General features: G+C 39.6%; 1 protein-coding gene across 1 annotated transcript in view; it reads left to right on the forward strand.

Moving 5' to 3' along the window:
• EFNA5 (ephrin A5) overlaps positions 1-14,662 on the forward strand; it is a 314,223-nt gene extending 299,561 nt beyond the window's left edge. Inside the window, exons 3-5 of the mRNA XM_004377007.2 lie at positions 7,987-8,052; positions 8,439-8,519; positions 13,777-14,662. Of these exons, the coding sequence (XP_004377064.1) occupies positions 7,987-8,052; positions 8,439-8,519; positions 13,777-13,898 (269 nt within the window). The 3' untranslated portion in view covers positions 13,899-14,662. The remainder of the gene's footprint in view (positions 1-7,986; positions 8,053-8,438; positions 8,520-13,776) is intronic.
• Positions 14,663-22,908: the final 8,246 nt, after the last annotated feature.

A 22,908-nucleotide genomic window follows, 5' to 3' on the forward strand; every position in this document is an offset into this window, starting at 1 on the left:
AGTTTGAATCCACCAGCCGCTCCTTGGAAACCCTATGGGGCAGTTCTGCTCTGTCCTATAGGGTCACTATGAGTCGGAATTGACTTGACGGCAACAGGTTTGGGTTTTTTTTTTTTTTTTTTGCTTTAGCCATTCTGAGACGTTCAGTGAGGTTCTTAAAATTGTGTGTGTGTGCGTGTGTGTGTAGCTAATAAGAAACTTAGCTATATTTCCTTGTATTTAGGGTTTTGTTAAGGAGCCCTGGTAGCCCAGTGGTTAAGGGTTCAGCTTGTAACCAAAAGGTTGGCAGTTTGAACCCACCCAGTGGCTCCACAGAACAAAGACCTGGCAATCTGCTTCCATAAAGATTACAGCTAAAGAAACCCTATGGGCAAGTTCTACTCTGTCACATGGGGTTACTGTGAGTCTAACTTGACTTGATGGCACACAACAACAACAGAGCTTTGTTAACAATTAAAATGATGTCTGAATGTTGGCTTCCTTTCTGTGTCTGTGTGACTGGATTACTGAAAAGAAGTAGGTAATGTCTAGATTGAGAATCTGAGACTTAAGCTGATTTACTTTTTTTTTTAGAAACAATTAGAAATGCTTCCTTATAGAGGAAATTTTAAAAGCATTCCCCCAAATCCAGACTACTTTTTGGTCAGACCTTAATAGATATCAAAGTATATGGGACAAATCGTACCCTTCTTCAGTAAGCTGAAGAAACAAGTGTCTTGTCACAGAGCTTTAAAAGAGTAAAAGTTTGCACACACTTCAAATGTGTATAAAAGCGTGATACTTATTCCTATTTGTTTATTCCTAGAAATCAGTGGAAAGAAACTTGTCCTAGCCATTTATTTGAGGTTGCTGAGAAAAAGTAATTGATCTACTGAGGCTTAGCTGCTGGAATTTAAATAATACTTAAGTTACCATTTGCAGTGAGAATTTTGCCTAAGGGGGTAGAGAGATTGGGGGAGGAGGTAATGGGTGTATGGGTGGTACCTCCCATTTTCTCTTTTTGTCTGAAGTCGCACAGCTGGAACTTATTTTACTTCCCTTGCCCTGAACTTTGTTTGTTCCCTGTTGAAACCAAGTTTTAGCCTGTGTAGTACGTTTTTCTGTCTTTCTTGTTATGTTATGAGAAACACCCCTCTTTTTCTTTTCCCCTAGTTTTTTAAAAAGAAACATATCCCCAGAGCCACAGCAAAGTGTCAGATATATACACAATATTTTTAATTTCTCCAAGGCTTCTACCTTTACTCAGTAATCTCATGTCTAGTTTTTACATCTGGGGCTTTGGCCTTAACCTGCCCAGTGATTGAAGTCTTAAGACACTGTGGGCTGCAAAAGATGAAAGGCGTTGGAAAGTTTAGCCGGCTGCCGCGGCTGCTCTTAAGATGCAAGCTTGACAAACTGGGAGCCATGAGCAAGTAATCAATACAGATGACTTTTAAATCTTGAAAGGTAGAATGGTAAGATTTGTTCCATCGTAATTTAGCTGATGATTTTGTTCTTACTAAGAAAATTAAGTGCTTAGGGTGCTTTTAAAAAGGGCTGATAGCCAGTTGCAAATTGTGCCGGCATATTCTTTCCTAACAAGGGGCCTAACTTTTGTTTTAAGAATTTTTCTGATGGTCTGGTAACCATTTCCCAAGAAGCCCATATGACTTTGGTTAATCTCTATCCTATTCCCACTGCTTCTGTTCCCCACCCTCCATCAACATACACAAAATTGGATTTTATTGATCCATTAAATTCTAGGAGACATTTCAGTAGTAACTGTTTATTTAAATTGGCTTTACTTTTTCAGCATTTATTGAGCAAGAATATGAATGCTTAATCCCGCCTTCACCTACCTAATTTGCATATATTTGTGTTGTATGTTAAACCACATGAAAAATCTACAGGGGAAGAACTGGTCTCTGCTAACAACTAATAGCCTATCTTTTCTTTTGAGGTGCACAAATTGAGAAATATTGCCTGTGGCAAACCTAATGGAAAACTGCATTCTTAGTGCTCCCATACACACTCATTTCTTTAAAAAGAAGAAAGTGGCTGACTGTTCTTAAAAATAAAACTCCTCAAAGTACCCAGATTGTCATGGAGCACAGAAAAGGAGAAGAATTTTGGCTTTTAGAATTAAGATTTGAGGTGAGATTAGGTTAGGCAGAAATGTTGACTAATCAGTACGACATTGGGCCTGAAAATGTGAAAGAAATAGACAGGCTTGAAATACAAGAGTCTTGGCCCTTTCCCACTGAATGGTTGGTTGGTTCTTTCTTCATGAAGAAAAAATGTTTGTTACCTTGATTATTGGGGAACTTCTGAGTTGCTTGAAATCTCGTTGTATATATTTATTTTGATGGTATATATAAAAGATAATGGTAAGATAAATTTTAACTTATGTTAAAAATTTTTATTTCAGATGTTTTTAAAGTTCGCCTTTGTGTTGTTTTTCATATTTGAGGCAAAGCATTCTCTCTTAAGATTTAAGTTTGCATTTTGTATCAAAACACATTTGGGTTCACCCATCAATTTGGAGCTACAGTGAGACGTGCTAATTGCACAGGAGTAGTACAGGTTGGCTACATTAGCAAAAAAAACAAACTTGAAGTTGCAAGGGAAGGAAAATGAGAAACAGTTTTTAAATGCTGGGGTAACAACACATAGATACCCTTATAGTATTTTTCAAGAGCAGTTTATAATTATCTCTCTTCAAGATGTATCTGAAGTGGACTTGTAACAGTGGCTTGAAATGTAAACTAGTGAAGGCTCCAGTTGTTTAGAGAGGGTTCAGAATCAGCAATGGTAGCTCTGGGAGCAAGGGCATGGCTGTCCATAAACAGAGGAGTCTTAGTGCCATAGTCCTTAGATCTGAAGTCTGCCATGGGAAGCTTTTGATTTAACAGATTTGTCTGTATACAGCATTGTATCAGTTAGTTCTTGAGTAACAAAAACCAGAAAACCAAACCCATTGCCATGGAGTTGATTCTGTCTCGTAGCAACCCAGTAGAACTGCCTCATAGGGTTTCCAAGGACCAGCTGGTGGATTCAAACTGCCAACCTTTTGGTTAGCAACCGTAGCTCACCGTAGCTCTTAACCACTGCACCACCAGGGCTCCAGAGCTTGATTAACAAATCATCCTCAAATTTGGTGGCTAAAACAATGAAATTTATTATGTCACAGTTTCTGTTGGTCAGGAATCCAGGTACAGCATAGCTGGACCCACAGGTTCTGGGTCCCTCAACAATGTGACAGAAGCTTAAGGCTCAACTGAGCAGGATTCAGTTCTTTGCAGGTCATTGGACTAAGACATCAGTTCCTTGCAAGCTCTTGACTGGAAGCCTCCTTCTGACCCTTGCCTTGTGAGTCTCTCCAAGAGCAGAGCATTCCACAAAATGGCAGCTTGCTTCAGGAGCCAGCAAGAGAGGGTGCCAGCAAGACAGAGAATGCTGGCAGGAAGTAAGCCACAGTCTTTTGTGACCTAATTATGGAAGTGACATCCTATCACTCGTGCTGTGTTCTGTGCATTAGAAGCAAATCACTAGGTCCAACCTACTCTCAAGGGAAGGGGATTGGATTACACCAAGGGCATGAATACTAGGAGCTGGGGACCACTGGGAGCTGTGCAGGGGCGAATTACCCAATAGGCAAGGTAAGCACGGTACTTACCTTGCTTACCGGTTCATCTGTAGTGAAGAATTCACACTTTTTCACCACATCAAACTTCCTGCTAGGTATGCTTGGCATCTGTGTCTCTCCCAACCCCATAGCACCTTCCTACAGAATAAAAGCCTCTTTTCAAATTTACAGTCCCTGACAGGGATGGATTACCCAGTGAGCAAGGTAAGCACGAGTTTACCTTGCTTATTGGTTAATCTGCCCCTGGAGCTGTGCCACAAACTGCCCACCACAAGCATGATGCCAATATTATCTTGCTATATCTGGCTGATAGACCTATAGTCAATTGTGGTGTGAATAATGCTAAATGCAGCTTTTAGAAGTACTGATGTGGGGCATTGAATGTGGTCCGCTTTGAGTACCAAGTTGGTTGATGAGTACTAAACCTGTTCACCTAAACCCCTGGAGATCAAGGGAACAAGTTTTCAGGAATGGCTGAAGTTAGGGCCCCTCATGGCCTCATTAGCATAGTACTGTAATTATGAGACCCAGAGAGAGGGTCCCCAGTTTGTATTTCATTATGTGTTGCAAGATTTTGATTGGTACTTTGCAGATCATTAGAGGGAAAGGACTCTCTGGATTGATGGGTAGAGTTGCTATTAAGATATTGGAATGTGAGGTTTTATTTGTTTTAGTGGTCCCCATATCCCGCCTTCTAGCTTTCTGATTCCAAATGTATATTTTCAGCAGTAAACTGAGTAAAAGGATGTGAGTTTGGATTATGTGAGTAATGTTTAAAGCATGAGTTGGGTTTCTCATTTTAATTTGACAACTTCTGTTAGAAAGTCCATGAATCTTTACAGGAAGATTCCAGGTCTAGGTTTTCTTCACTTGTTGTTGTTAATTTACCTTGAGTCGGCTCCAACTCATGGCAACCTTATGTGTAACAGAACAAAACAACCAGGCCTGTGCCATCTTCATGATCATTGGTATGCTCCAGTCCATTGTTGTGGCTATAATCCACCTACTGCAGGTTAATGCCCCTTTTTGGTTGCTAAAGCTCCAATTTGGAAATCTATGGATGAAATGCTTTAATTCTTTACCGAAGTTGCTATTGTGAAACTTCCGATAAAATTCCCTCAAATAAGCATGTCTGAGACACCTTCAGATTCCTAGACAAAAATAATCTCTCAGTGCCCAAAGAAAGCTGTGCTGATTCTTCATGCAAACCTAAATTATCACTCCAGTCCCTCCAGGTGCTCTAAACTGTTCTTTGTATTTATATCCCAGCTGGAATAAGCACAATACAAGGGCAGGAAGAATATATCTTTTACATCTTTGTAGCCACAGCATCTAATAAAGAATATGGCACATAGTAGGAACTTCAAAAGTGTTTGAATGGACGGATGAAGCAGCAGTAATGTATAATACATGTTGATAATTATTCACTGTCCCTTTTCTAATGTGAATGTTACTTTTCTGAGGAAAGCAGTGCAATAAATTATACATAAATTTTCTTTTAACTAAGATAGTGTTGGTCATTATAAAGTCAGGTGTCTCTGGAATCACAGGGATTAATATTACCCACCTGCTGACAAAGACCAGACAAATTTTAAATTTTTTCTCCCTCACTTCCATTCTCAACTCTGATATCGTTTGCTCATGATTGATCATGAGAAGATTTTCTTTATAAATTTACTTGGACTAATATATTTTTCAATTCCTCTTATTATTTTTGGGTTTTTAATGCTTAATCCTCTGGTTTTTGTTTTTTTTACTTGTGGCCAGTAAAGCACTTGTGTATTATCTTATATCTTTAAGTATTACCAATAATTAATAATCTGCATTTCTAAATGGTATAAATTCATCCTACACTTGTCAATCAAGGGGTATGGGGTGATAAATATAGCATGAAGTAAAACTACATTCTCACTTTTTTAAACCTTTCATAAAAATTAAAAATTGTTTATCTGTGGTAAAGGTTATATTTTGGGGTTTTAATTTTGTTTTTCAATGTGATAAATAAGGAACCCAAGTTAAATTCACCTAGAAAGGCATGCCTCTCAGGTTGGCTCCAAGAGTTAGGAGTTTACTCCATGATTTCAAACGTGAGGTTGTGAAATCACCCTGTTTGATGTAATCCTGTGTCATGTAATCGTATAACACGAGTATATACTTTGCCATAATTTTTTTTCTAAGGATTACAGTATAATAGTCACACAGAATCACAAGGTATCAATCACATTATCATTGTTCCAGCTTCTGTGGTGATAGAGATGAGGAAGTAATGGGGCATGTTGATGAGGAAGAAAGGATTTTATTTTATATTTTATATAAATACTTTTTACATTTTTAATTCACAGAAGAAGAATATAGCTCATCCAGGACCTGAGGCTAATTGTCCTGTCTTGGTTGCTGGTGAGAGAATTCAGTATTTCCTGAGCAGCTCATCATTTGTTGCAGTTTAGTTATTCCATTGTTCCCTGCAATGTCTTTTATGTCCTGAATTTACAGGATTTCTCTTAACCGGATATCTGAAAGACCTATACTAAATCCAAGAAGCCCCCCACTAAAACAATTAAACGTTTGATCCTGCCTTGAGCCTGTTCTATCTTGCAGTATCATCTGTAAAATCAGCTGTTGCATATGGCAAATCAAGTTCACAAGGTTTGAAGTAGGTTCATCTCAGCTGAAAAACCATAGAATGGCAGTGTAAATATCCTTGTGTCAGTTTTTCACACCACGTCCCATGAATATGACATAAGCTGTCTCAAGAACCCATGGTTTTGCTGATGAGTTGGAGTCACCTGTGTCTACTGTATTTGTGACATGTACATTTGCAGTTGGGGTCCACAGGAAGGACACCATTTCCTGGATCAAACCACAGAGTGCAAATATTGTGCCCTAAATAACACACCAGTTACTGTAAATGTCAGTAGAGGGAGTTTTTCTGACTTTCATTTAATGAAAGCCTACAGCAAAGCCAGCTGTTAGCACCTCCTAACTGCTTGTCAGAGCAGCCAAGGGGGATGGGGAGGGCTGAAAACTTCTTTTCTGTATACTTTTGTCTTGAAATTAAAGGAGTTTTCATCAGGTGTTGGATAGGAACACTGGGGATCCTTTACTGCTTTGTGTGTTTTAAGTGGTGAATTTATAAGTTCTCCTCCAGGATGGTTACATGGATCTGGATCCTAGTCTAAAAGATGAGGAGATTCATACAAAAGTAGTTGGGAGTTTTGTGTCCTGATCCTCTCACCTGCAAAATAAGCATTTTCGTTTTCTGGGCTCCCCATGTGGAATAATAAAGGATAAAAATAAAAGAGAGAGAAGAGAAGGCACACCAAACACCCAGTCCTCTCTGTCACTGATGGTATTACAAAACTAATTGTGAGCCATGTGCGTTTTGATTGATGTCATCTGCTTTTCCTCAACAAAGAAACCACTTGAAGCAAACACATAGAGAGGAAAGCATGCAGCCCTCATTTCTGTAATTTTTGTCATTTCTAGAATGCATTAGTAAACACGTGTGGCTGTGAAGCATCTTACTACAACCCTTGGGAATCCTTTTGACATTGCCCTGTGTGTACTGAGGGGAGATAATCTTTCAAACATAGGGAAGAGTTTGCAGGCGTATTATCTTGAAGAGGAGAAGAAAGTGTCTTCCTCAAATGATTTATAACTTGAAACATGTTGTGTTTTCGTAAGCCCGTTATATTAATTCCATCCTTCTCTGTGGCAAATTAAAAGAAAAAAGAAGACCGTTGCAACATAGTACTTTCTCAATAGCATATTGCACTTATAATAGCATGCTGGAAGTTGCTGGGCTTGGTTTAGTCATATAGAACGTAGAGCCAAGTTCTGAGTAAACCTCTAATTGAATTACCTGCAAAGCACTCACAGACAAGCTTTCAGGACAGACAAACCTCTACTTTCCCCAGCAGAAATCGGTCATGTTGAAGTCTGCCTTGTAACTGTCTGTTAATGGTTTTTGCCAGCACTTTCACCTTGAGCTTCTGGCAGGCCCCTTCTCCTACGGCAGAGGAGGAGTAGCTCTGTGAAAACAGGACTCCAGCATTATCTTTTTGATTTCAAGAAAATTGATAACAGATTAAGTTAAAGGAAAGAGCCTTTGAAATAAAAATCCAGAATATTTTTATACAGATTACCCTCATCCTTGCGTGCCTATTTCTTTATTGTATTGAAAAGAGAAGATAGGACTAGGAAAGTAGCCCTTTCTATATAAGTCTGTATCAATCTGAAAAGTGGTAAAAATTTAAGAGTGTGTTCCTTTGGTTCAATTTTATTATTAGACCACTTGTATTTGCAAATGAAGCATAATCTTGCCTTATTTTTTCCTCTCTCTCTCTCTCTTTTACCCACAGCATCTGCAATCCCAGATAATGGAAGAAGGTCCTGTCTAAAGCTTAAAGTCTTTGTGAGACCAACAAGTAAGTTCACTAGAATGAGCTTCAGAGGGTGGCTTCACTGCGCATGCTTTATCGTGTGGTCTGGTTCACAGCGGTGAAGCTTTTTTTTACTGTTAAATCCTGTGTGGTATCTGTTTTGTATATCAACATCCATGTTTTAGTTTTCATCACATTTTTTTCTCATCATTCTTCATGATGCTTTTATTTAAGTACACAGCAGTTGCTAACTTGTTGTTTCTTAGACTGTTGTACATGCATAGCAAATGGGAATATTGGCATTTGGATACATGCCATTGATTGTAAAACAATCTCTACATAAATAAAAGGAAAAAAATAGAGAGAAAGAAACGGGAGTTTAAAGGTGTCTTCACTAACATATTTGGCTGTTATCTCTATTTTCGTTATAGATAGCTGTATGAAAACTATAGGTGTTCATGATCGTGTTTTCGATGTTAACGACAAAGTAGAAAATTCATTAGAACCAGCAGGTTAGTATGCTTAGAGAATCTCTTTTAACAAATGCATCTATCTCTCTGGTGCTTCAGTACTTTTTTTCCTTTCTTCCTCTCTGGATGTTTGCATGTTTTAGTTGCTCTGCTTTTGCCCATTGCTAGCAATGCTGATATTACTTATATTCTACCTCATTACTCCAGTATCTTTGTGTAATGCATGTTAGATAAAATATGACTTTTCTTTTTTGGACATGGGTTTGATATAATGCATTATCCTAATACAGAAGCCCCATCGGAATGCTAAAATCTCACTACCTTTTACCATATCCTCAGAGCATGTTGGTAAATCACTGTGAATATTAAAGGATCTGTTTTCATATAAGATAGAAAAAATACTGCATATGTTTATAAAACTTTTTTTTTTGTTATGTCCATATCTATGGATAAAAGTAATGCAACTCTTGCATACTGAGCACTAATGAACAAAATAGCAACTAATTCAACATACTGAATTTTCTCTAGAAATTCACACGTATCGTGAAATGATCTAAAGAACTTCACTTTATTTCACATATTCTCTGTGCTATTGTTGTCAGCAGCAAATGGTATGGAGTATAGTCATGCTGCCTCCTCACTCCCCAAACGCACACACCTACTATGTCCACAAATGTACCAGTAGCCTGTCGAGCCAAATGTGGTCCTTGATTACTGGGGCAAAAATAAGTATTAAGAATAAATAAAATTTTTGTATTACTGACTTTCACACACCTAAACTTTCCCGTCACTTTGAAGAACTATAAAATCCACAGACACTCACTGAAACATTTACACTGTAACATACTGTAGATATTGTAAGCCTGGAAATTATCCATTTGATTACAAATTCAGTCTGGCTATTAAATGCAACTAGATTGATTGTAAGGGTCTGGTAGCCCTCTGCCTGGTGTTTCTCGAGGGGTGGGCCTTGATGCCTTGTATGCTCCCCTTCCTGTGGTTTCCTGTCCTCACCACACCTGTTTAAGATCTTCACTCTGGTTTCCTTACCCATCTCCATGACCGTCTCAAAGTTTAAGGGAAATGAAATTATCTCCTGTTCACAGAAAGATTAAAGCCCCCTTAAGTAAACAGAGTAAAAAGAGACTTTTTTTTTTTTTTTTGGCTCTTTACAGTAGGACTTCTCTTTCTTATGGTTCTAGAAATTAAAGGGTTTTGTGGTTCGCTTTATCCTCAGAGCATTGTTACGGGGACAACACAGTCCAGGAGCCTTAGGGAAAATTACCCTGAGTAAATGTGGTACCTTGGGACATACAATAACTTTCACATTGTAACTGACAGAGTTAGTTTTGGGGTTCTGCCCTACCCCGCCGAGCATTCTTGTTTTTCTGAGGCATACATCGTACCCAAAGTGCAGATGAGAAGTGTGTACGATAAGCTCTCAGAGGCCTTAGTGGCTCCCCAGGATCAGTTAGCCACTTTAGAAAGTTGCAAGCAATGAGTACTGATGCAGAGACATTTTAATTGTGTCCTGGAAATCTGGAAGCATTACTGTAGCTTTCCAAGGTACCAGCGTCCTCCCAAGCTTGAGCACATGGGCAACCAGAGGATCCTTGAGTTAGATGGGCTCTGTTTGAAAGACCACAGGGTCTACAGTCTTCATTTCATGACTGAGTAGATTTGTCCAAGACCACAAATTGAGTTAGGGACAGATCCACGTTTAATGTTAGGATCTCTTGACTCCCATCCCAACATTAGTATAAAAGTGGGATTATCCTACCATTATTAGAGGTATAGACGTTAATAAAGAGGACTTTACTTTCTGGACTTTGTTAATAAGTCACAAACGGAATGACTGACAGAGGTAGGCTTGGTAGAAATAAAAGTTACCTGGATTGTGATTTCTCCAAGACAGGTGGTACAGAAAGTAGGCATATCTTTCCAATAATCATTTTTCCAGGTAAACTTCATTGCCTGTCTAGAAAACTAGAGACTATTTAGAAACTTAATAGATTTATGTTTCTCTCTGGCAATAAAAGAGGCACACTTTGGACTTTTCTGACATTAGGAAAATTACCTTTGGATTCAACTAATGACAAAATACAAGATATTAAGGTATTTTTGGATGTAAGCATATTTCACAGGCTCTTTTTCACTGAGCATGGAAACAGCCCAAAACCCAGCCACATATAACTGATGGATGTTTTCAAAAGTTAAACAGAATGTAGTGTGTATGTGTGTGTGTGTTGGGAATGGGCATATGTGTATATACTGGAACAGCTCCTTGAATCAGTCATGACTATATTCAAGGGCTTGCTGGTGAGCATCTTCACTAAAAGGTTGGACAAGGTTCAGCTACAGTCCCTGGCAGTATCAATACAATACCAAATTTCAGTACTTCATCTTATTCCTTAGAAATTTAGTCATACTTGCAGCTCTTCACCATCGTGTTGAACAGTTGAGTGAATGAATATTCACCTTTATCCAGCTCTCGGTATAGACCCAGACTTATGAATACAGCCAGCCTGAAAGGATTCCACTGCATGCTCTCGGCAATGTGTACTAATTCACCTGTCTTTGGAATGTATTTATCTTTTTTGTTTGCTTGCACACTCTGCCTGCCAGTTTCCTATCATCAGGGATACAGGATGATCTCAGGGCAGACATATGCCGCGTAATATGCTCCAGTTAACCATTGAATCCCATGTTGTGGAATCCTGTAGCCAGGAGGCAAGACTTGGTTTGACTTTGGAAGAGGAACGTTTTCTTCTTCCAGGCCTTGTTCTTTTACAAGTGTTATGCGTTCTCTCGTATTTAGGTGTCATTTCCATTGGGATAGATTTTGCTTTTGAATTCCTCCAATTCTGAAATTGCTCAGATTTACCCAAAGAAGCAGTGAATTTCTCATTTTGCTCTCAGGGTCATAGAATCTCCCACCATGAGGCTTCACTTTAATCAAAGGATTCTTTGTAGAATCCTAGTGAAGACCAGCGTGTTGTGGGAAGAAGGAAAGAACCGTGATGCCCCAGTGAGATGGGTTTCACCTTTGGGGGCAAGGTAGCATATTTTCGTTGGTTGGTTAAAAAAAGGCTAATTCTAAATCTTGTCTGTGATTAGAGGACTGAAAGGCATATTTAGCCTTATGTGTCACTTAGATGAAAGATGAAAGTTTTCCTCTCTAGGAGCTCCGGCAAGGTGGATTCACCATGTCCTGAGCTGAGTGGGCCTCGAGCAGTGAATGGCCTTGCTGAGCACCTCAAGGGACCAGGGACAGAGGGGATCCTCTTCATGCTCACATTGAGCACAGGTGTTACTCGGGTACCTTTTAGCAGTATACTTCTGTCCAAGGAGGAGGATTGGATAGTATGTTATTAAAAATAAGGCAGGGAATAAACCAATAGCTGATGTAATTCCAGGTCTGTAAATATAAGTGGTATCTCAGAATGAACTCTGGAATCCTTCTGGGTATATGGTTCTTTCACAGTTAAGCCTTAAGCACTCCATTGTTCTGATTGACGGCGTATTGGTGCTAAGAAAGTGATTTGGATTTTAATTTCAGGGCTGTTAAGGGCATTTACTTCCATCTCCTGTTAACTACAGATTTAATAGATTTGCAAGGCTGAAAAGGATCAGAGAAAGAGGAGGGTCCATAAGTATTTGGCTGCATTGTGCAGGACTTTGTATTTTCCTCTGCATCCATTTATCTTCCCATTCTTGCTTCCTAATCCCTTTCTAGTCTCCTAAACTACAAGCCACTCCCTGCGGGATTGCTACGGTCCAGAAAAGGGGAGCAAACTTGAAAAAGGGGTGCCGTAGCTTCCAAATGAGGACAGGCTAAAATGATTAGAGCACTCTGGAGCGGAAAATTCAAGACTGAGAAGACATAGTTCTTAGTTCCTATTGGGAATACACATGATGAACAGAAATATCTCAAATGAGTGTATCTGAAGCAGTAGCCATTTTAGAACAAATAACAGGAAGTGTGACTACCCAGTGAAGGAATAGCATTTTTACTGATATGTGTTGTGTGATGTGAAAATATAAATGCACTAAAAATAAGGCATAAATAATTTATTAAGGTATTTCAGATGTGTCATTTAGGGATATTTAGAGATTATCTTTTAAGATCTATGTTACTGATAACAACCACTTGAGTTGCTTGTACTTGGTACTGTTCTCTCTGATTGACCATTGAGTGAATCTGGAATGACAATTGCAGAGATCCTGCAGGAAGTTCCCTTGATGCTGAAATAAAATCTGCCCAGAGCCCCACTGTTGGCCCCAAAACCATGTAATTCAAGATCACTTAGTCTAAAAGCACAAGTTAGACCAGGTGGAGGGAAGAAGACAGCAACACTAGAGCATAGCATGGCTCCCAGACAAGCCTCTAATCTATCTTTGGGTCCTAATTGCTGCAAAGTTCCTGTTTCTACGTTAAGCCTGTTAATCATGCAGATCAGGAAGGCTATCCAAGGTCAGAAGCAGCCTCATAGAACACTTTATAGCTAAATAAAAGAAGCTTAACTCACTTAATCCATTTTATTTAGAGGAAGATTTGCATCCACACTGATAATTTATGTGCCAAGCGTCAGCCTGATAAAAATAAAAATAGTCAAGTTCAAGTAATTTAATCCTGGAGATACAGGGTTTGTAATGGAAATAGCACCATAATTGATTACTGATTGTAGGCGAACCAGTGAGCACCCATTTATTGAGGTCTACTGGGCATTATGTATAGTTTATTTAAAATGCTGTTGTTTTGACATTTAATTTTTCATATTTGAAGATTCATCTAGGCATCCAACAACCAGGCATTCAACACTAATCCTATGAAACTGCTTAAAAAGTGTAAAATGGTCACCCCGTTCTGGTTAACCACTAATATGCCAACCTAACTGCTTCTCTCCTTTCCCCTCTACCCCCAGCCCAGCATACTGCTCGCTTCTCCCTTGCGTCTTAGGTTTAAAAAGTACACTCAGACATCTGAAGTATTGTTCAAGCTGTATCCGACTGCTAGAAAACCAAGTAGCTCATACGCCAAAGGCTGCAGTGTGTGCATACTTTTTTCCTCCTAAATCTGTAAGCAAAGTATAATATTGCAGAGAAAGTCCTGTTTTCTCTGCCTCTCCTTTGTTTGCTGTAAATAATGAGTGATTATGCAGACATGAAAGTCAATGGTGGCACAAGGTTCATTACCCTACTTTGCAGAGGGTGGTGAGGTCTGTTAACAGCAGGCTGCTGCAAGAGAGTTATTAAGGATGTGAAATCTCATTGGAACGTGTGCTTTCTATTTGAACAGATGACACCGTACATGAGTCAGCCGAGCCATCCCGTGGCGAGAACGCGGCACAAACACCAAGGATACCCAGCCGCCTTTTGGCAATCCTACTGTTCTTCCTGGCGATGCTTTTGACATTATAGCACAGTCTCCTCCCGTCACCTGTCACAGAGAACATCAGGGTCTTGGAACACCGGAGATCCACCTAACTACTCATCCTAAGAAGGGACTTGTTATTGGTCTTTGGCAGATGTCAGATTTTTGTTTTCTTTCTTTCAGCCTGAATTCTAAGCAACAACTTGGGAGTAGGGGAGCTAAACTAGTTGCTGCCTCCCTCACCCACCCCGTCCCCAGCCCTTGCCCGTGAAGTCTCTCACTCCTTCCAAATTAAATGGACTCCAGATGAAAATGCCAAATTGTCGTAGTGACACCAGTGGTTCGTCAGCTCCTGTGCATTCTCCTCTATGAGCTCACCTCCGTGAGCGCCCTGTGTCAGCGGTACATGGACAAGGAAGAATAGTGGCAGATGCAGCCAGTGATGGCTAAGCCCAGGAGGGTTTTACTCTCCTGTACAATATTTATGCCTTCTCATTCAGAACTGTAAGATGATCGTGCGGGGCATCATGTCACCATGTCAGGTCTAGAGGGGAGGTATTAAGAACAGATATAATATTACACCATTTCCTCTAGGCGGGTATAAATGAACAGGCTTCTAAAAGGTTGAGACACTGGTTTTTTAATATGACTGTCTTAAAGCATTCTTGACAGCAAAACTTGTGCTCTAGAAAAGAAGCCTTTTTTTTTCCCAGGAGGCAGGTCGGGTGCAGGAATGCTTGTACAGAGCAAGTGTGAAAATCAAGACAACTACATGTTTGGTGGGGGTGTGTATGTGTGAGTGCCTCTAATTTTTTTGGTGACTGGGCAGTGCACACCAATTTTTTTTTTCTTCGAATACAGATAACCATGGTGCTACAACTCTTATTTTTAGAAACTCAAAGAGGCATTTTTATGAATAAAGTGACCTTTCCCAAGGCTGACAAGCCAGGGTTGATGAGTGCATAGTGGCATAGCTTTGGATAATCCTCTGGGGGACGATCTGTACCAAGGCAAGGAGGGCAGTGGCCAGAGGAGGTGCGATTTGGCTTTGCTGGAGCGCCAGTGTGCTGTGGCCTTTCCCCAACTCCCACCCCAAAACCCACGTTTTGCTCCACACTCCACCACTGCAGGGGCCCTGAAATAAACCCCTGTCACCAGGAGAGTCGTCAGCACTACTTGGGAGGGCTAAAGGGACATTTGGAATAAAAATTCCAAAGTTTGAAATAAAAAAAAATTCAACTGTTGATTTTATATTCTTTCCCTTTCTGACACAGCCTAAAGCGTAGGGGGAACATGTGTTTATCTGTGGGAGATAAACAAGATGGAGTCCCAAAGACTTTAACAAAATATTTTTTTAAAAATCCACTAGAATAGAAAATACATTATTTAGATATACTTTATGCTGAGAGTGAGTATATATGCTTGTCCTATTTAAACTTGTGAGAAAAAGTGGTATCTCTTGATACATTTAGAAACATGGGAGGCTGTCTTGTTTCATTGTGGGGGTGGGGCAGAAGGAGCATAAATGCAGGATGACCCTGTTCAAGGAATCTTAGTTTGGCCAACAGTTGATTACCAGGAAATGCAAGCCTTGGGATTTCTACTGGTGGGGCTGTCATGATTGAACTCCAAAGCCTAGACAGGGAAAAGCATCAGACAATGGAAAAGCAATCTAGCCTTTTTTTTTTTTTTGCTATAGCACGACATGTCAATAGAAACCATGCCTTTCAAAACAAAATAAGCACGATGATCATGTAAAATGTGAAAAATTGAAAGCATTCCAGCAAAAGAAGGATTTTTTTATATGTTTGTTTTTTAACAATGTATATGTAAAAAAAGGGAGAGGAATCATATTATGGACAGACTTCATGAATGAGAACTTGCTTAGAATTGTGAGTAGTTCTGAATTAGAAAAAATATGTGAATGAAAGGCAGCTATAAACGTACTGCACCCTGGAGAGTTGTACACATGCTGAAATGTCATCTGGCCTTTCCTGATCCATTTGGAGTAGATATTACTGCTGGGGCTATTCTCGCTTGGAACCAGGTGAGTGGGGTTACCAGCCTTGCAGATACAATTGATCCAATTCCCCCCAGACATCAGGAACTTCTCTGGAGTGGCAGAGCCTTATCACAGAAGGCAGCCACTGTTTCATTGAAACAAAAGTTCACAGCATTCGATTCTTTTTTTCCTTTAACTATTTATATGCTCAGTACTCTCAGTAATACCCAGTAATACTTCTTTTTATTAAAAGCTACAGGCTTGTTGGGCCAGTGGGATTCGGGTTGGGGGAAAAAAGAGACACTTTCTAAAATGGATCAATAGTTAGAACCAAAATAGTCCTGCATGTTCTATAACCACAAGGAAGACAAATGATCCTGTAATGATTCCAGTTAATCATAACTACATTAGCAGTGCTAATTTCATTTTAGAAATGGTGACTTCTGTGGTTTTTCTAGCATTTGTCTTTTAACAAATGATGAAATAATTACTCATGGCCCTCCCTGCCATTGTCTTTCATTTTTTCACAATGAAATTAGGCCCCTTTCCTTCACCATTGTGCCACTGCGAAGTAAGTAAAAAATAGCAAGACTACCCACACCAGTAGACAGTGTGCTTTTCTCGACCTATAAGTGACATCATTGTAGGTAATGCATTTGCCACTGAGTTCTCAAGAAACTGACTGCTATCAGACAGTTCTCATCCTGTCCAGAAAGTGCTGGTGGCCTTTTTCTTTTTTTTTTTGGTGGTGTTAAAATGCTCTGAGGGCTTAGGAGGATGTCCATGCAACTTGCTAGCGGCTTTTAATTTCAAAAACAATTCAAAAGTCTGAAGGGCAGCCTTTGCTGCCTCTCAGCCCCAGTTAGTCAAACCCCAGCAACCTTTGCCCCGGTTGCCAAGGGCTTTGCAACATGAAGCAGGGAAATAAGGATCTGTCTGTTTAGTGGATACTGTGTATCCTTTAATAGACCAGGTACAGTTGGTGTTAGTTTAGACTATTGTTTTGTACTGTACTTTCTTGGGTGGCAGAGGAAAGAAAAGTAAAACATTAAAAAGAAAAAAAAAAACTGCGTTCTTTAAATTCTGTATTATTAGCAAACTCTGTTGTATATAGTGTTTGATAATAAAGTATTAATTTGATTCTTACGTCTTTTGTAAGTGAGAACAATAGACTTTCAGGATACAAAACATGCATTGAGGCTTTGAAACATCCAATGTTTCATACAGGACTCGTGTGTGGTCATCGCTCCCCCAATCTCAAGACCCCACCATCTTGGGCCGTGAAACAACGTGACTTTTATGATCAATATGAATCCTCAGTGTCTTCGAGGTTGGAGCCCTATGGGTTTTTTTTCCCCCCAGCATGTTGGTTTGAAAAGGTTTAGGAAATTTAGTAACGGTTCTGTACTTTGGCTTGGTTTTCTGTTGGTGGTTGTTTTCATGAGCTGTTTCCTTTTTTTTCCAGGAAGGGTTTTGCCAGTATCAGTGAAGCTGAGAATGGCATTGGTTGCAGACCAGTCAGTTCAGGAAGGTTAATTGGGGTGTTTCCGTCTGTGTCGTTGTGAAAGGAAGAGTCCTACAGTACCTGTGGATTTGCAGGAGCTCAGTTTTCCTCCAGTGCCTTAGCAACGGCAGCAGTCATTTTTATTAGTTTCCAAAAAATTAGAAAAATAGTTTCAACTCCCCTCCATTCATTGCTGTCAGAGTTGTAGTCATAAGAGTTTTTCTTCTGAAAACCACCTCCACCAACACCCCCGTTTGCCTGGCTCCCCTTTATTTTTTATTTTTTTTTGTCTCTCGCCTTCCTGCCACATTTTATTTTCCCTCAGAGCCGTGAATGGGCAGGTCTGTCTCTGGTTTGGCATCACTGGGTTTTTCCCATGCATTTGCCCCAGAGCCGCTCGGATGTGAGACAAATCTCCCTACAATGGGCTTGCTCCCATTGTCTGTACAGTTTAATAGATGCTGGCATGTTGGAGGTTACCCATGAGTCAAAATCCGCTTTCCATGCTTACTCTTGACACCCCATTGAAGCCACTCATTGTGTGTGTGTCTGGGTGTGAAGTCCAGCTCCGTGTGGTCCTGTGCTTGTACTGCCCTGCTTTGCAGTTCCTTGCACTTAACTCATCGAGTGCTGTTTTGAAATGCTGACATTATATAAACGTAGAAAAAAATGTAAAAAAAAAAACAAAAAAAACACACACAAACCCATACAATCTGTATTTGTATATACACGTGTCCGTACAAGTATACCTAAATAAAAATTAAAGATTTTCATCATTTTAATTGGATTCCCTCCTTCTACTTCTTTGTTTCTTGAATGACACCTTTATTTCAGGGGCTACTTGTACTCTGCTGATTTTTCAAAATCTTTGTGGACAGAAAAGATAATACCGCATGCACGCGAGAAGGCCTGGGAAGCTCAAAGAATGCAGGGTTAGAAATGGCCAAGTATCTAGGGACATTCCAGTTATTCTGATGAGAGAATGGTGAGATTTCAGCCTTGTCTCTGTATTCGAGCCCTTAAAATAGGTGCTATAACAAGCCGCGCATCCTAAAACGTCCGGGAGCAAAATACAAATTATATTTTCACTTTTCACGTTTTTTTTTTCACTCCACCAAAAAAAGACCAAATAAACATTTTTCCCAACTATCATCTTACACTCTAGAAAGAAAGAGTAACAGTAACAACAGTAATAATCACTTCAGTACAATCCAGAACCTCAATTCTCATTATCAAGAATCTTAACCACTGTGTGACCTTGGGCAAGTCACATAACATCTTTGGGCCTCAGTTTCCTTATCTGTGAATAACAGGATTGGATAAGTGATTCGTTCTATTCTTTGAATTCTGTCCTTGGGCACCTCTGGGCACTGCAAAGCCCATTTTGCATCTGAGTGATGTGAGTGTGTTTTTTGTCTTTGATGTTGACATTGCTCTAAGCACAATTTGAGAATTCCATCTGTAGAGGGGAAAAGCATCAAATATCTGACATAACAGACACCTAATGCATTTCAAGATTTGGCTTTAATTACCCCATGTTAACATTAAACTCACTGAAAGCTTTCTATTATACTTAATTATTTGACAGGGCACTAAACACTAATTATAACTTACTGTAACCTTTTTTGCTAATGAAGAATGACAGTTTTATCAAATGAGCAACTCACATTAAAAGCAACAACGATGACGTACTGGGCTACCTATGTGATATTTTCTAACCAGAACAGCATTACCTTCTCATTATCATCACCATCGTCATCAAAAGCATTTAAGTGATCATTACATTGCGCTCAGTGCCGTGCAGAATGCTTACAATCTGTACTATCTACCAAAGTTTACAGCATAAGGCAGACATTATGTATAACCATGCTGTATTAATGATTTATAGAGGAGAAATATAAAATTCAAGCACTTATGATAAATAATGGGGTAGGTCAATACTCCTTTTAAAAAAGACAGGTGAAAAAAGTTGGGGTTTTAAGCTTTGGAAGCCTACAGATAAAGGAAATCACCTTTCAGTAGTCAAAGTAGGGATACGAGTGTTGTACAAAATAGAAAATTTGGTGAGTCACAAGCCATTGGAGGCTTTATGAGGGTAGTGAAGTGCATGGAGTAAGTTTTCAGAGTAGCTGCAGAGGTGACTGGAAATGAGAAAACCCCAGACAAACTCTTGAGTGTCAGTGAAGCAAATTGTGAGGCTATGATCCAGAGAAATCACCATCGTGCCCTAAGGAAGTAGGAGAAGTGATGAAAAGGTAACAATTTTCGCCCTTTAAAGAAGAATCAGCTGCTCCTGAAGCTGAGACTGTATCTACATCCAATTGTGAGATGTCCAGGGCCTCAGTGAAGGCTACAGAGAGACATACAAACACACACTTAAGAGAAATAGGATAAAGTGCAGAACATACAAAGTTAGGGGCTAAGATAATTTCAAAATGACTGTGAGTCCCTAATTAAGAGGCTAGTTCCCAACAGATAGTGCTGCATGCGCTAATGGGAAGACAGGATGGACCAGAGAGGACGACAAGCCGTGTTGCGTGACTCACACGTAATTTGGTAACAAAGCATTTGGAATTCTTGAGGCATCTAACGTGGTGTAGGGGAAAAAAATAATAACAGAAAATTTTGAAATTTAGATTTCCATGAAGTTGGTGAATAAAACACAACATGTATTTGAATTGCGTATTTCAGTAGATTTATTATATCCTTATTATAGAAAAGTATGAAATCTGTGTGTCATCAAGGTAGTTCTTAGGAATTGCTCATGGGCCATTCTAACAGTTTCTTAGGAATTGTTTGCAAAGGTTCGTTTCATATTCAGCTGATAACATATTCAGAAAAGCATTGGCAAAAATCCTGTGAAGAGCATTATGATTTTTGTGCAGTCCCTTTGGAAAACAAGTACCTCTGGAAGTGATTATAAATAATTCATCAGGCCAACATTCTCTGGCAGTTTAGAGTTTGGTATAGTCCACTACATTAGTCAAGTTAAATTCAATGGTTAAACACATATGTATGTCTGTGTTTAAAATGTAGTTCTAAGCAGTAAATTTGCATCAGTGGGACAGTCTTAAAAAAAAAAGGATAAATGAATGCACAAGATGTAAAAAGAAAAAAAAAAGGATTACATTGCCCCAAAGAATCAATCAAGGGCATCACCAAGAGTTCATTTGGATTGGGGAGGGGTAGTTAGCCAAGCCACTCTAAAAAAACATAGCACCTAAGTAGACATAGGAGTCCCCGGGGGTGCAAATAGTTAGCACTCTTTTTTTGTTTGTTTATTTTTAAAGTTGAAACAATGGGCTTGCTATGCAAATGCAGCTTTCAGGCAAGTCCCCTACCACACAGACCAGCGCAGCTCTTGCTTTCCAAACAAAATAAAGCTTCTAAGCCTTTCCTATATAGAATTTCTGGAGCCACATCTTATAACTCGGGAGAAGAAAGGCAACTAAAGGCCTCATGTTCAGTATATCCCAACATAATGACCCTTTTGACAGTTCTTATCAGAGATTGTCACACTCTTCTTCCAAGATCCTCATTACCTGCTGAGAGTAAAACAGGATTGCAGTACTTTTCATCACAAGCATCCACCTGCTCCTTTCTAAGTGTCCCATGAGTCTTCCTTCTCACCCCCAGCAATGGCATTAGTTGGTGTCCACCGCAAAGGAAGATCAATAAGACAGTGCCACTCACTTCAAATAAAAAGGACTTTCAGTTGTTCTTCTTGCCGTTTGCTCTTTGATTCAGCATTTCATTCCCAAGTATGGGGTTTTCTATAACATTAATGGGGGAAGCCTTTTTAGCGCCACAACCTGTATCATCACAGCCCTGGAACGAGGACGCCAGCACCCGAGATGTGGCCAGAACCTGAGAGGATCTGACAACGTGGGGTAAAAAGCACTGCCTCACTGATGGCTGTCAATTAGAGTTAATTCAGAAGAAGCCAATCTAGTAGGTGGCTCTCAGAGTCAATAACGGGCTTTGAAATATCCTGGAGTTTAGTCATGATTATTCAAGCAAGAACTTCATGTCACTTGGTAACACACGATGCTTGTCAATCTTGACAGGAACACAAAGAGGACAAAAAAAATTTCTGAGAGATTACAATGGGAAAAGAGAACAAAATATTTTTGCGTGTTCTTTTGTTCACAAGTACCAGGTGCTCCCGTGAACTGCACATATCATTTGAGATGTGGGTAGCCAAAGTCGTTTTCTTTCCTTTACAGTCATGAAACATGACACTAAAATAAGAGAAAAAACACTTTTCTTCCCACACAGATCCTGGAAAATGCATTTTGTCGACACCTTCATATACTCTCCTTTTTGTGTTTAGAGCTTGTCCTTTTGGACCAAAAAAAAAAAAAAAAAAGATTTGTTTAGCACAGAGTGTGAAACTTGCAACTCCTCTAAAGTTTGTGCTCTGCTTTACCAGATTTGGACACATTTTCTGCAGTAGATAGACCAAGAAGATCTGTGTCTTTCTTTTTTTTCCCCAAGGACAGTGTGCCAGCCAGAAAGTTGACTCCATTTATTTCTCCTGCAGGAAGCCAGCGCGTTCCTTCTCCTGGAAGATGCAGGTACTTAAAATAATAATAGGCTTTGTGGTTTATAGAGAGTATTTCATCCCAAGATCTTAAAGGCATAAAGAATAAAACATAAACTAATGGCTCTTTCCAACAAGCTTGGTAAGAATTAACTGGAGAGGAGGATTGTCGTCATTCTTCCTTGGAGAAACAGAGAGAAGAAAGCTGCTTAACTCAGGGAGCCCAGGGAAAGAAGGAGAGTCAAGTCGATTCTGGATTTGGACAGAGACCAACCCTCCCCCGCCCCGCCCCCAGTCTGTTACTCTTCATTCCTAAGAACTTGATTAAGATCTTCAACTGAAGGAAAAATAAATGTGTTTATCCCTTCTTTACAAAAAAAAAAAACCCCAAACCCATTGCCTTTGAGTCAATTCTGACTCATAGTGACTTTATAGGACAGGGTACAACTGCCCCATAGGGTTTCCAAGGAGTGGCTGGTGGATTTAAACTGCTGACCTTTTGGTTAGCAGCCAAGCTCTTAACCACTGCACCACCAGGGCTTCGTCCCTTTCTTAGGAAGTTTCAAATACAATCTCCCTGGGATAAGGTCACTAGACAACTTTCCAAATTTTTCTTATCTGTGAGTCAATGGTTTTGTCATAAAAGTGGACTTTTCAAATATAACTTTCTTCTATAATTTCTCAGGGTGTCTCCAACCTTCTGTCCATATTCAAACTAATCTGTAAAAATTGGGAAGAATTAAAGAGAATAATATTGTCACTTGAAACTTTCAACAGTTCTCCCTCCTCCATAAACACACATTCAGTCTTTTACATTTTCTCTCATTTTATGCATTCACAGCACTTTTTTTGCCATTGTCTGTGCTAATCAGTGTGGCATTTGAAAGGACACTGAGGGGCACCTCGGACACATTTAAACATCAGTTTGGTAACATCTAAAGCCATAGGGTGAAACACGTGGTGCTTAGAGGGAATCCTGCCAGGTTACTGGCAAGCCAGGTAACACGG

Source organism: Trichechus manatus, unplaced genomic scaffold, assembly GCF_000243295.1.
Source record: "Trichechus manatus latirostris isolate Lorelei unplaced genomic scaffold, TriManLat1.0 scaffold00047, whole genome shotgun sequence".
In the NCBI taxonomy this organism is placed as follows: Eukaryota; Metazoa; Chordata; class Mammalia; order Sirenia; family Trichechidae; genus Trichechus; species Trichechus manatus.